General features: G+C 40.6%; 1 protein-coding gene and 1 long non-coding RNA gene across 2 annotated transcripts in view; one reads left to right on the forward strand and one right to left on the reverse strand.

The window, feature by feature from the left end:
• pacrg (PARK2 co-regulated) overlaps positions 1 to 15,266 on the reverse strand; it is a 138,473-nt gene that overhangs the window by 102,954 nt on the left and 20,253 nt on the right. The window contains exon 2 of the mRNA XM_075447892.1: positions 4,007 to 4,141. Within this exon, the coding sequence (XP_075304007.1) occupies positions 4,007 to 4,141 (135 nt within the window). The remainder of the gene's footprint in view (positions 1 to 4,006; positions 4,142 to 15,266) is intronic.
• Positions 12,667 to 13,284, forward strand: LOC142366454 (uncharacterized). The gene is made up of 3 exons (XR_012766821.1): positions 12,667 to 12,956; positions 13,074 to 13,140; positions 13,237 to 13,284. It is a non-coding gene; the product is annotated as an uncharacterized LOC142366454 (long non-coding RNA).

Genomic DNA, 15,266 nt, shown 5'->3' on the forward strand with positions numbered 1-15,266 from the left:
TTATACCATAAACACTGAGAAAAGTGAGTTCTTCAGAGTTTCATAGCGTTCATCACTTAAGAGACAAGGCTCTCTTTACATTTAAAAAAAAATAAGCAATATCTTTAATGCACACATTAGGTCATCGTCAATAAATTGTTTCACATTTCATCTGAAAAAGAACACTTCACTTGGCAAAAAAACACTGCACAAACAAGCCCAGTCTACAATGCCTACCCTGTATGAAGCGCAGGACTTTATCTGAGTGACTCTAAATGAAAGTGAATGAATATTTCCAGTAGTATTAGAACAGCTAAAACAAAAGAATGAGTGACTGCAAGCCTCACATTTCACATTTAGGACATTTCCAAAACTCAAAAATGATATGTTTTGGTTTGTCAATATGCAAATATGTTAGTTTAGCAGAGAGCGTTAAAGTTTGCTGCTGTATTTATTGGACAGCCTACGGTTAATTGGCAGTTAAAGCAGTCCAGCTTTACAGATTAAACTAACGCCAGATGAGAAAAAAGTGAAAATTCCAACAGTGGTACAGTAAGTAATTTGAGGGTGTGTTTGGTAGTCAGAAAACTATCAACTATGAAAAAGTGTTTTTTACGGTGGAGTTATTTTATTACTGTGATAAGAAGGATTGAGGTACAGTGAAAATGTATGTTTATCAACAAGGTTTATAAGAATCCTGTGATTCCTAAAGAAGGGTTTGTCCACTGGATGTGCGCACATCCTGCACTGCTTGTGAGCAAAATATCAGTGAGTGCTGTATGTTCCTACCAGCCAATGACAGCGTGCAAGTTTAAGGTGCTATAACAACGTAGCAAGTGTTTCAAAATGCTGTCTAGTAAAACCAGTCCAACTACCACAGTTACACAAAAGATGGTGAAGAACAAAATGTTTCCCCCGTAAGTTACTGCATATCTGATTGCCCACTAGACCATTATAGAAAGCAACTGCCTATAAAGCAGTGCTGGGATACTTCAGCGAAAGAGGAGAAATGCAAATACCATGCAGGTGATAATTTATGGAGGAGCCGGAGACACATGCTGCTCTCCCTGTGGGTTGGACCATGTAATTGGAATGAAAGAAAAAGGGACTACCTGTGCACCTGCACAGTGGAGATGCCAATATTGATTGGACAGACTTGTTTAGCTAAATATGAGGCCTGTTTGTCTTTTTCATGGTCAATTTTAGGAGCGAGATGCAGTGGATGTATACTGTTATGCTGTGAAAAAAACATGTACAGAGAGCTTCTTTGTAAGAAAAAAAAAAAACTCAATTCATTCACCCGTCTTCACATTGTCAAGCAGATACACATGTACAGTGTTGACACATAAAAACACGCACACAAGCACCCACTGTGTACTCAACCCACAAAGTAAATCAACACACAATTTTATTTTCTTTCCGAAAGACTCTCTTTTCCTTACTTTCCATCGACTTTATTTGCTCGGAGGCTGAGCTCTCAGACTGGGATTGATCCTGAGCTACAATCTTGAACCTGTGCCCCGAGGGCAGCTCAGTGCAAACATGCAGCAGTCCCTCTCAACTTACTCCGATTACAGTTACACATTCTGTTACACAATACCCACATGTATGAGCACACAGCAAGTGCCCACCGTTTCTATCCAGACTGCATTAAACAACACCAGTCAAATGGGAATTCTAAGGTACTTCTAAGTGTTAGAAAGAAATACTACACACAGCCAAAGTGCAAAGCCAGAGGAACAATTTGATTGATAAACTTCTCTTTTTCTGGGGAATTTAAAACGGAGACAACTGTGTCGGTATTGGGAAGAAAATCGGCAAGCATAACAGAAGCACTTGATATGACCGGAACAAATTCATACACCACATCCCATTTGCTGGATGTTTTTTCATGGTCTGAGCACAAAAGAAAATCCATTATTTTTTGGAAAACGCAAAGTTTCATTTGAACATTTTACATAAGTAATTCAGCCATAGAGAGATGCTTGAACAGTGTTTTCACCTGAAGACAGACATCAAACTAGAGAGCTCACTCAACCCCTCACCCACCCGCCTTTCCTTCTCCCTTTGATGTGGGGAAAAGCGGCGTAATTTCCTTGATTCGTTTACCGTTGCTTACTATGAATAAATGCCATTAAAAGTAGTTGCTACATGGTCAGGGGCGACGAAAAAGGGGGAAAAAGGAGAAGGATTCTAGGTGCCCATGATTAAGAGGGGCCCAGAGAGGCCCTAATGAAATGATAATACTGACAAAAAATAATATGACACTAAGTTATTAACTAACTTATAATCACAGATATATTTTATTTACCGGTACAATGTACTGGTAACAATAACTTTATTTGTTTTGGAAACATTAAGCCCCCCCCCCCCCCCCTCTCTATTTACGTAAAATGGTTCAGTCCGACTGGATCAGCTGCAGGGCACCGGTTTGTCAGTGACAGCGCCACAGCGGGTGAGAAGGCAGAGAAGGCAATATGCCTCAAAAGTCAGGATGCCAAAAAGGGTCGACAGTATGTCACCCAATACTTCAAAAAGCAAGGTGGGTTTGTTAGTGGTTCATGTGGTGGAAAGTTATGGAATATTAACTTTGTCCATGGTCTATAACCAAGCTCACTTTTCTCCCCATGTTAGCTCATATTTCTAAAGAAAACTCTGGATTTTCACATTTCACTGTTGTTTTAGTTAAATAATTAATGCAGTCAAACGTTTAGCAAGCAGTTCATATTCAATCAGTTGACCTCCCCTCTGTCAAAATGATGCCTCGTTCCGAATAAATACGTCAAGTGCAGCAGCAGCAGCAGCTGTCAGTCAGCCCCCAACTCCACCTGCCCCTGAAACAGCCCCAGTGCCCCCACATGAGGAAGGAGGTGAGCAGCTGTGTGTTGAATTAATAATAATGATATGATAAACTTTATTACAGTCTCAAATGTCAGATAAGATAAAAAAAACAATACACACAAAAGATGTAAAAGATGAATCTATTATTATGGAAAAGATTCATTAAAATAAATTAAATAAAATCGCTCTGAACAATTTAATGCTCTAAAAAACACACACACACACATATATATATATATATATATATATATATATATATATATATATAAATATAAAGAAACTTTTTCATTTTGTTCAAATTCAGCTATCACTGAAATAGAAAAAGTGCAGTAGGAATAGAGGAGAAAATTTGTGGAAATGAATGAAATTAAATTAATTCTAAATAAATTCCATTGTATTCAGAGTGCTCAGTGCTTACCTACCTGTCAACTGTCATGTTTTTCTTTTTTCACAAATATGGGAATGATAGTCAAAAATACCATCAAAATGCATAGTTTTATGTAAAATAGCATTACAAATTTTCGCCGGCCTCCTGGCCGTCTGTTTGGGGTCTCGGTAAGAAAACTTTTCATGAGGTCCAAAATCCCTAGCGACTGCCCCTGTGCATGGCAGTTGGGAAGTTATAGAATAACTGGCAGCATAATGGGAATAAAAATAAAGCAATGTGGTGACGAGAAACCTGCATTCACCCCACACACAATACAGCAGTCAGGAGCCAACACTAATGGCTCGACAGGGTGTTAAAGCACACATAAATACAAAAAGAAATCATATAGAATTGCTGCCTGCGTTTTGCTGTTGCTGCTCTGAGTTCCTATAGACTAAGTGATTGATGGGTGCTGTGACTGGTCCTATGAGGCTGATGGAGCCTGGAAGTCAGCTAATCTACACTGCCTCCTGCAGGAAAACAGCACACATTAGACTTGTGAGCATGTGAGAAACTGTCATCATCACCTTAGCTAAGTCGGTAATGATGACGATAAATGCTGTTTGCATAACACTTATCAAGTCTTGAGATTCAACTGCAATAAACCCAACTAAGGTTGTTGGGTTTATTCAGAGCACCCATTCATCCCCTTTCTGATATACAGCGTTCCCTGATGGCACAGCTACCTTTCAAACCTGATGCGAAAACAAAGGATTGTGAAAACCATCCCCAGTTGTCACGAGACGATGGCAGCCCTACCTTCCATGCAATGCTGTTGCCTTTGTTGTCGTGTTCCAATGCCATCGGAAACTCTCCACGCTCGTAGTACTTGCGAAAGTTGGTTGGTTTAAAAGGCCGCTCGCGAAAAGCCCCTGCAGCCGGGGGGCCAACCACCTGGTCCAACACGAAAGAGAAAAGGGTAATTAAGAGAAAGACAGAAAACAAAGTTATAACAGAATCAAACGCACAGTTAGGAAAAAAAGTGTTGCTTTATGAAATCAGAATTGACTTTTTTCCACCAGCAAGAAGAGAATCATTCCCAATGCCTTTTCTTAAAAATAATTCAGGGAGACACATGTGCTCCTCTGCTCCTCTAAGGAAGGCAAAACACAGATAGAGTGTGTGCATGTTTGTGAATGTGTGTGTGTGTGTGTGTGTGTGTGTGTGTGTGTGTGTGTGTTGGCCCTGTAGCCAAAGGCACTGCCAGAGGCATTGTTAGGATCATCTTTTCTCTGCCTCCATATTGGATATGTGCTATTACTGCGCAACTGAAAGCCAAGGGGACTCCTATCAAATCAGCCTCAGTGTCTGCAGTTGTTGTTGTGGTGGCAGCGGGGGGGGACATTGATGGTGGAACACATTCAACAAATATAAGCAAAAGCAATGCAGCATATAAGAGGGTTTTAAGATTAAAACAAAGACAAAATAAAGTAAAAAAGAAATACGATCCACTGTTGTGTCTCGTATCAGACAAATCAAAACAGTGTTACTATGTTCAATTAAATGCTATCAACAATTTTAAAGATGCTTTCCACAGTGATATTTTCACACTGTCCATAAGGCTCTTTACCATAAAGAAACTGCAAGGGGAACACTGCCATCATCTGTGTTGAGACTGCTCAAGTGGCAGCCACTAAATATCTTGAGGAATGTGGATTAATCAAATTGAAAATATTAGAGCTTTGCAACAGCATGTTGTAGCGGTCAAATGACAGAATGCCTGGGCTAGTCTTTTCCCTGTCTGCATCCCTCGTGTGCATTCCCTGCCATCTGTGTCACGCTGCCACATGACTGGCAGATGTGTTGCTGTCATTAATCCTCAGATTACCGCCCATTGAGAAACAAAATTTTGACACAGCAGCCCACAAGCAAAGCGGAGTGGGACTTGGGATGTATTATCTTTGGCAGGACTGCCTAATGCTGATGCTCATCATGGGAGATCTTAAAGTGGTTTGAGCCTATTACTACGATGTTACTCCATGGTAGTTTTTGTATGTTGCATCATTCACAAGTGTTGCCTGTTTCTTACATAATCCAAAAACATTTTTGATATGAAAAAGTTTAGAACCACGAGCGTTTCACTGTTGAACTGCCACCAAGGACTGATGTAACATGGATCAAAGTTAAAGCTACACTGAGATGTGGTGTAGCTGGAGCCACGATAGCGAGTCTAAAGAGACACAAGAAGAGAGGAGAAACTATTACCAGGGACCCCTAAGTGAGCCTCTCCGAGCACTCGCTGCCTTTAAACAACCCTAATCCACCGTGGGATTGCAGTGCAGTCATTTCAAATGAAGCCGTGAGGAGCATTTGTTTGCCATGCAAGGGAATACTGAATAATATTATGCTGAATTAATAGGCACAGGTTTGCATACCTGCAGGAGAAAGACAAACAAAACAAAATGTCTGTGACTAACAACGCATGTAAAATACAAGAAAAGGAACTTTGCCGTCTCAGCTACTGTAGTAATCCAAATGAAAGTCATCACAACAAACATTTTTGCCTATTATCCCATTTAAAAACCTGCCTTCATTTCTAATTTCACTTGTAGCGCTGTCTTTAATCGTGTATTGTTTTGTTTAACAACATTAACACTTCTCAAAAGGCGGATTTCTCCCTTTCAGTTTAATTAATTATTCTACAATCAGTCGATTTGTTTTAACTTAGCATTACCATGTAAATTAAAGTGTTCGTTTGCCTTACTAGTGTCCAGTTTCCGTCTTGTCGAACCAAGATTGCAATTACAATTTTATTAACACTTTGAAAGCCAAATAACCATTATCTGTTTGTCTTTTCTCTTTTTTTTTGCATCCGTGTGTTTATTCCCATCACTGCAGGAGGTGTTTTGCAGCTCTGGCTATGGAAGCAGGAAGCTGTAAAGCTTGCAAGATCAGTGCTGCTCCAGCCTGCAGGAGTGACAAAGCCCTCATATCCAGGTAGCTACGATGGCGGTTGAGCCATGCTGCACAGGGAGGCTAAAAATAGCTCCGACCGGGCAGGGAGGAGAATGAAGTCAGACTGCATTGACTTGCTGAGTAGCTTTTATGGTCAGCAATGATGACGCTGCATTTCAACAGCCTGCGTTCATCGGTGAAGTGTTTCAAGCTTCATGGCCATGTCCCTGTTTATTTCCCAATCACCACCACTGACAGGCAATATGCATCAACGTTAGCATTAGGCACATGCACAGTGACAAATTTAGTTGTTTTTGCACATGCAACAAAAGGCCAACCATAGAGGACCACTTCCGTGTTGCCCATATAGACTACCATTCCTTGCAGCTTAAGGAAAACTGCAATTAGGATAGGGTTGAGGGGAGATTATTACCCGCCAGCGTCCTGATGCTTTTCCAATAATCTGCCTGATCCCGTTCTGCCGTTCTTGACATTGGGATCTGTGGGCCGAGAGAAAACCTGTTCGATTCTAAAGCAGGCTAATACTGCAGCTCTAGGCAGTAACCTTGTTTGTCTTAAGAAAACTTAGAGTTTGTTTCTTCTGTTTCGTGGCATTCTGAGTCCAGCATAAATGCAGAGAGCATTTCAGATAAGACCTACATGAAGCAGTGGCCATGCTGTGAGGCACAACGGTCCAAACTTCCATCTTGTATGGGTGAACACGGATTTTTTTTCATTCGATTTAGACTAGTTGTTTTGACAATGGCAAGTGCTGCTGATTCTGGTGTGCTATCTGTTGGGCCAGCATGAACTTTTAGTAGTTCTCCTTCATTTGTTCAGGCTGAGCGACCATAGAGGCAATTGTGTTGTTTAATGAAATAGAAGGAAAAGGACAATACAAAATCTTTTCAAACATTTTCAGGGTTTACACTTTTGTTATATCGAAAGAGATGAAAAAGAAAGTTGTCATGCAACTTTAAAATTAAGGATGTCTCTATTCCATACGTTCATAGATGTCTTGCATGGATGGTTGTCCTTCTTTAAGTGATACCATCTCCGTAAAGAATATATGAATCTCATCCGAAGCTAACTTTGGTTTCTAGGGTACCAGTCTGATTGCTCACACACGGACAATTCTCACATATCATGTTTTTTGGGGATTTTTTCACCTGGCATTCACTGTCCACTGTGTGAGCTCATAAAGACAGCTGTGTGTCTTTTCAATGATGTCCAGGTAATTGAGTTTGACACAGGCGCACCCAAGTCAATCTGTACAAGCATCACAAGAGCCACTGATAGAAGTCGGTTGCAACAGAACTCAGTTGCAACACAAGAAAAAAACTAATTAGCCAGGAACAATGCTGATTTGAATTTATTCTAAAGCAAAACGATGCACCCGTGCCATGTAACTATTAGTTCTACTAGGTTTGACATGTAAACATGGTGAGACAGGAAAAATGGGAGTGAGAGGAAGAGCAAAAATGACTCCTTTCTATTGCTGTTTCTGCAATGACCTCATCTGTTTCACCCCTCTCTCAACATAGTTTTGTTATTTTTACGCGGCGCTATTGTAAAGTGCCAATTGTGAGTTAAACGATTGAAAAAATAAATTGAATCCATGTTGAAATGCGTCTGAAATATAGCTCTCCATCAGCCTCAGTAGGACCCTGTCCAATCCAAAAGTCTGGTATAAACACAGACAGAAAAAGTCCGAAAAAAAGACCTGTCCAAGTAGATAACAGTCTTCGGAGGAGGCCATAAAGTGAGCCTCTGGGACAACAGGCTACGGAACAGAGAGAGAGGTGGTGCAAGGCAATAAGTGTCTGTTTTGTGTGCCCCTGGTGCACACATCAGGGAGTCATAATAAGGCAGAACTGACCAGATGAGCTCCAGGCTGTCATTTCTCTCTTTCGTCTTCACTTCGCCTCCAGATCTGTTTCCTGCCTATTACTGTTGTCCACCCCAGCTAGATCCACCATAAACCTGGCTGCTGTAAGATGCACTGATGAAGTATTGTGCAAACATACACCCATGCACATGCACACTCCCTCACACACAACACCAGCTGAGCTAACCAAGGGATGGCCCCACGGTGATTGAAGAGCAGCAGGGCCTTGTGCTCCTGCCATTAATAAAGGTGTCACCATGAGAAAAAGAGACGCTCCCCCTAACCTTATGAGCATGCCACTTCCATGGCTCTCCTGGTTGATGTTGACGCACACAGTAGAGTGGAGTAGACAAAAAGCACAAGGGAAAATGCAAGGGAAGCAATAAAAGGGAAGGCCGAGCCAGGATGAAGGTGCAATGCGAGATAGAACAGAAAGACGCAAAGAAGCTGGAAAAAAATTGGAATAAGAAAAAACAGAAAGACAGAGAAGAATTCCAGTGTCGGACTGGGAAATGAGGGAGGGTGATGGAAGAATAGTGGATATGAGAGGAACAGGGAGACGGGGAGACAATAGGTGTGGCTCATCAATTCTCAGGGTGAGTTCGGCACGATGGCACTGCTGCAGCATAGGTGATCCATCACTGTGCCTGGGCCTTCAGCTCCAACACTCTTCCTCTCTCATCTCTCCATCTCTTTGCATTCATACAGCCAGCCTTAAACAACTTTGACTTCCTCCTTTGATGATAGATGCCTGGTGAAGGTCTGTCAACTCATTGCCTACCCTGCACGGCCATCACCTCTTTTTAATCTCCATCTTCATTTCTGTTGATTCCTATCAACCCTCTGCCAATTGTCAGTGTGGGCAGAGGAGCATTTTGTTGCCTCTCATTTGTACAGGGACATGGGTGCCACTGCACATTGGTGCATTTGTTAACTGAAGCAGCAAAAGAGGTAGGAACCTGCATGCTCGTTCTGCATTTCACTCCTTTTCTCGGTTGAGAAGTTATGGAACTCTAGCTCCATACAGATGGCCGTCTTCCTTGACAATGGAATAGAAAGGCCAAGGTTCCCCTGATAAGGTCAGCTGGCAAGAAGCAAAGTTAGCTTTTATTTCTATTTATTCTGGGTTTTTTTTTAACAGGGCGTTTTCTGCTGTCATAGCCCAGCCAGCTGTGTACATGCTGGCCATCTAAGATACAAGACTGGACTGGTTTATTCTGGAAATTCTTGAACAAGAAACAGGCCAATTTTGAACAAATTAAATGAGAAAATACTTTATTCATCCCAAAGGGAAATTATATGACTTTTACAAAATATGGACTGTTAAGAAAATTACTTCTTTATGGCCATGTCAGAGCAATCACTCAACGGGACATCTTTGCTTACTCATTCACTCTGCAGGGCAAAACACAGACTGGTGAGATGCTGATTCCTTTCAGAGGAATACATCTGCAATATTTGTGCAGCACTCCATTAATTTCTCATGGCCAAACAGCAAAAAGCCTCTTCCAGTGAGCTGTATTATTTGCAGAAATTAGCCGTGTTGTGAGAGACAGGGTTGGATGAGAACAAATGAGTAAAGAGCTCTCACTGGACGGGAAAACTACAGACTGATGAAAGGTAAGAGTCTTTTGTTCGGAGCTCACAGCAACATAGAGGTGTGCTTTACAATTGTCACCGTGGCAGAGGTTTTTTCATCAAATGTATCATGCACAAAGGCACAAGAGTAGGGGTGTATGTAATGGAAAATGACGACATCTCTAGGTAAAGGCAACCCTACACACCTCGTGTCACTACAAAGACACGAGCATGAAACGGGTCACAGCCACCTACAATTGAACTGAATGCAAGGGGGATAACTTTAAAGAGGAACTTCAAAAAGCAGAGCAAGCATTGAAGAGCGCCCCACTGTTTTCTGTCTTCTCTAGTTTAACCCTCTGACTTAAAAGAACAGCATAGACATGGGGAGACGTTAACGGGATGTGAAGGAAAAGAGTCTGAGGTGGGAGTGCGAGGGGAGGAGTATAAATGAAAGAGAATCTGTGTGAATGAGAAAAAGAGAGCGAGCAAGAGAATGCCCTGAGTATTTTCCATCTTCTCCATGTGGCCCACTTATCAGCCAGGCAGCTGGGCAGCCTTGTGCTTACAGAGCCCTATTGGCTGATTGATATCACCATACCACAGTCAAGATGATGGCACACAGTGAATCAGCCTGCATGGCAAAGGAGGAAAATATAGAATCTTGCTCCTTGTTAAGTGAATAGGAAAACAGTTGCACTTTGACTCACATTTGTCAGACCAAAAACCAAGATGCACTTTCATTGTGACTTCAAACTGATATGTACCATGTAAACATGCAAAGCATAAAAGCATATACAGTAAAAAGCAAACACACTGCTTTCAATGAAGTCATACAATTTGTTATTATGCAGTCTTGTTGTGACGATTTGATAATAATTTTGTCAGCCTAATCATTGGCATTTACTTTTAGCGGGAATTTAATTTTTTACAAATTGGTTGTAAAAATCTATGTATTTCTATATTTACACACAAAAAAGCTTCCTACTGTTTAATCGGAGCACTTCCTGAGAGTGATTTTTCAATCATAAGGTGTACACTGATATGCAGAAGCTTTGGGCAAGTTACTGTAAATAGCAACATAAAGTAACACCTGACCTGATTTTTTTCAGTCTAGTTTGAAAATGACTAGAGGAAGAGGCTCAAACGGCAAAAATATGGGGAAGCATCATGGTCAGCACAAAGCAACATCTCTCAACATCTAGTTTTCCTGCTAAATTTCTGAGTTATATTTAACACAGAGGAAACAATAACCTGAATGCATGTTGCTATCTTCGTATGGCCTTCTATTGTATTGTGGTTATGAATCATGTTAATATTCAAAATGTGCGAAGTTGTGAAATTTGTGAGGCTTTTCCTACTGATGTTTGCAGATATTGAGTCCACATTAAGTAAATAGAGAGACAATTGTAGAAACAAACAGCCTGAGAGGTAGATAGTGAGATAGCCAAGGGGCTTAGGTGCTGTTTACACATACCCGGGTATTTTGATAAACGCATATTTTCTAACCTTCGTTTGCAAAAATAACTAGGTGCACACAGCCCCGTTTAAAAAAAAAACACGTCTACATTAATCAGCATAAATACGCAGTCCGTCCGGGTCTAACCCAGAATTATGGAGAGAGATTAGTCTCAAAACCGCTGACAAATGTGTAAATGACAATCCACCAGTTCCACATACATCACAAATACGTTTCATTATTTACAAATAAATATATTTCATTTTGTGTCTCACAGTCTGCGTTTTATACAAATACTGTTAAATTCATTAATACTCATTTTGGTTTTTATATATACATCATGATTTGGATGTGAAAGTGAACGCATTTGTTTCAAATTTTGTTGCGTATATTTGTAAAATCAAAGTTACAAAATTAGAATGTATTTATAAATTGGTGCATCTGCATTTGTGGATTAAAGGATAAGACCGGTTTTTTGACATTGGGCCCTTGATTTCACATTATAGCATGATGTTCTACTCACCCCTGCTTGTTGTTTGTCATTTGGAGCTGTTCCGAAGATATTCGCGAGGCGTCTGGCTGCTCTCTTGAGATATTCGGCCATGAAACGGTTTCCTATGGGCAAGCTCATACAGGCACAAACTATGCTGTTTAGAATTTATTAATTACTGTACATTAGCACTGATAACGTGGAGGTGCGTCGCTTACTTAAAAAAATCCGGGTTATTGTAATTTTGATTTTTTTGTCGTAAAGTGGGTGTTACTGACGTCCTCCTCGTGCTACTGCCACAGGCAGCCCACAGACCTGCTGCCTATTTATTCATTCGGCTAAAATTCAAAATTAGTAACCCGGATTTTTTTAAGTAAGCGACGCACCTCCACGTTATCAGTGCTGGTGTAGAGTAATTAATAAATTATAAACAGCATAGTTTGTGCCTGTATGAGCTTGCCCATAGGAAACCGTTTCATGGCCGAATATCTCAAGAGAGCAGCCAGACGCCTCGCGAATATCTTCGGAACAGCTCCAAATGACAAACAACAAGCAGGGGTGAGTAGAACATCATGTTATAATGTGAAATCAAGGGCCCAATGTCAAAAAACCGGTCTTATCCTTTAAGTCACAAGCCTGTTTTCTGTGCCGTATTTGTGCCACATTATTAAAAATACTACTCATGTGACCTCAAAGACCAAAAGTCAGAATGAAGATTACCTTCATTACAGTAGCCCATTTTCCCGTTGTAATTTATTTTACTCTACTCTGGAGCCACGACAACACTACACATTTTTAACTGACCAAACTACACACTGTACTATCTATATTACAACAACTTAACAAGAAGTTTATTTCTCACTGGCAACCACTTGAAGATATGAAGAAATAGTTTAACCCAAAAGACATCTTCAACATTCCAGAAAGACAATCTTGATTAAGTAAATGTATTTCAACCTTACATTCACAAATTGTCTTGTCTGGTATAGGGTGAACTCTAACAGCAAAATGTAATGTTTAATATCCAATTCATCAGTGCAACACATAATGGCAAAATACTATGGGTTTGATAGACGATATAATTAGGAAGTTGTGGTACAGTATCTAAGATAGTGTTATTAAAGGGATGAAGGAGGTCCTGTCTGCACTCAGATGGGAGGTAAGATGACTATGATGGGAGCAGGAGAAGACAAGCAGGGTCTGAAATGATAGCACATGTTAGTGGAAAGATTAATGAGATGACAGCAATAAATTTGTGATGCAGATTTCATCAAAGCATCCAATACAGAATAGGGCATATTAATGGTTGGACTATGGGATGTCTGATGCAGGCAACAATAAAGGCTCTGGAAGTGATTGAATCGGTGGCAGAGGTTGACCACGGGCAGATGGAAGAAAGGTGAGAGAAGTCATTGTTTCTAGATAAAAGAACATGAGAATAAAGTCAACAAGTGAAGAAGACTCTTGTAAGTAGTTAGTGACGTAAAATGCATAACGTTTTCTTTTTCCTATGTAGTGAAAGACAGGAGATCCTCATGGAAATTAAAATGAACATGGAGAGGCGAGGACTTCTGTGAATTTTGGTACAAAGAAAGGTTTCACAAATTCTAAAGTGTGTTTGATATCATTTATATCATGTGATCAATGATTAAACCCATATTTAATCATTTTTCATACAGGTTCTGGTTTTGGATGGTCCAAATGAAAAGAAGAAAGAAAGCTCAGAGGAACTTTTTGAATTTTCAATGACCAAATAAAGTTTTCACAAATAATAAAATGTGTTTTAAAGACTCTGTACCCTCTTTAGAATAATTCTATCCAGATTTGAGCAGTCCAAGTAATGTAGTTTCCATACAGGACCCAGTTCAGGGTGATCAGAATTCCAAAAATGCAGTCAAATGGCCCTGTTCTGTATTTTCACAAATCCCAAACAAGGTTTTAATGAATCTACAGCCTCTTTAGAATAATTCCATCCAGATTTGAGCAGTGTAACTATTGTAGTTTCCATACAGGACCTTGTTTTGGTCGATCAAAATGCAAAAAATGCAGTGAAATGGCCCTTTACGCCCACCCCGCGAATCGGAGGCTGGTGAATCGGAAGCCAACTTCAGCGTCGTAGTCTTCACTGTGACGACTAGCTAGCTAAACGATGGGGTTAGCTAACAATTAGACTCACTGAAATATTATACAATTTTCACGGTCAAATCTGTGGTTTATTGCACAACTTTAATGACCACAGATCCTTCTATTTTTACTCACTGTAGACGAATTTCCATTAGAAAATGACGCCGGTTGACCCACCATGCCGCTCTCCTGGAGCGATGCCTGGTTGTTGCTGGCAGCAGGGCTGTTATCTGGAAGCTAGGAGCACCGCCATCCACAACCACAGTGAAACTTAGCAACAGCGGCCCCTAGCGGCAGCTCGTTCGCTTGCTTGGCACATTTGTGAATGGGCTGCTGCATTTGTGTGTGGATCAGGTGCAGAAAGGCGAAAGGAAAGTCTCAAAATCCAAAAAAAACCGAGAGAAAATGAACAAAAATACGGCACAGAAAACAGGCTTGTGACTTAATCCACAAATGCAGATGCACCAATTTATAAATACATTCTAATTTTGTAACTTTGATTTTACAAATATACGCAACAAAATTTGAAACAAATGCGTTCACTTTCACATCCAAATCATGATGTATATATAAAAACCAAAATGAGTATTAATGAGTTTAACAGTATTTGTATAAAACGCAGACTGTGAGACACAAAATGAAATATATTTATTTGTAAATAATGAAACGTATTTGTGATGTATGTGGAACTGGTGGATTGTCATTTACACATTTGTCAGCGGTTTTGAGACTAATCTCTCTCCATACAGAATCGCCGTCGCTGGCGGTGGTATGGCCGGGCTCTGTCTGCCAAAAGAAGCTCCGCAATTGCTGCCCTCCGAGCCCTAATGCGTCTTTGTTGGTCAATACACTGTATGACTTTAATTTTCAAAAGCACACAAGCGAGTATAGCTCTTAAAAACAGAAATGCTGCTAGTACCTCCATGCTTGCCAGATAAACAATGGACGTCGGTCTTTTACCGCGGATATTGCCCAAAACTCCGTTTTTGTCTCTTTCAACCAGTTTACACACAAACGCTAAACGGAGTTTTAAAAAAATCTCCACTTTTGCCGGAGTTTTTTTTATGCCTCGTTTTCGGAGGAAAAAACTCCGTTTGTGTATAAACGAAAGGCACAAACGAAGGGAAAGGTCTTCGTTTATCAAAATACCCGGGTATGTGTAAACAGCATCTTAGAACCAGGTTTGGAGATAAGCAGACAATCAGTGAGACATGCAAGCAGTTGAAGTTGATCGTTTACTTTAGTTGGGAAACACCATAGGAGCCTTGGAAGGGTTGATTTGACAGAAACAGAGAATAGGACAGGGACACACCCAGAGGAGTCAGTATGCTGCCTCATCTAACCACAGCCAGAAACATTCACAAGTGTCACAGGTTGCCCAAGACTGACAGATCTCTGAGGAATGGAGTCAGGCTTGGGGAGATAAGTAGGCTGCTCATGGCCAAAGAAACGGGATCTATCTCTGATATGGGTAATATTATTTAACTGTGAAGAACATTATCTAGGTGATTATTATGTATTGCAAAAGGTACCCCAGGCCCTGGGTCTTATCACAAGTCTAGTGTGAGTTCCTATTCCTGGACAC

This window comes from Odontesthes bonariensis, chromosome 17, assembly GCF_027942865.1.
Source record: "Odontesthes bonariensis isolate fOdoBon6 chromosome 17, fOdoBon6.hap1, whole genome shotgun sequence".
Lineage (NCBI taxonomy): Eukaryota > Metazoa > Chordata > Actinopteri > Atheriniformes > Atherinopsidae > Odontesthes > Odontesthes bonariensis.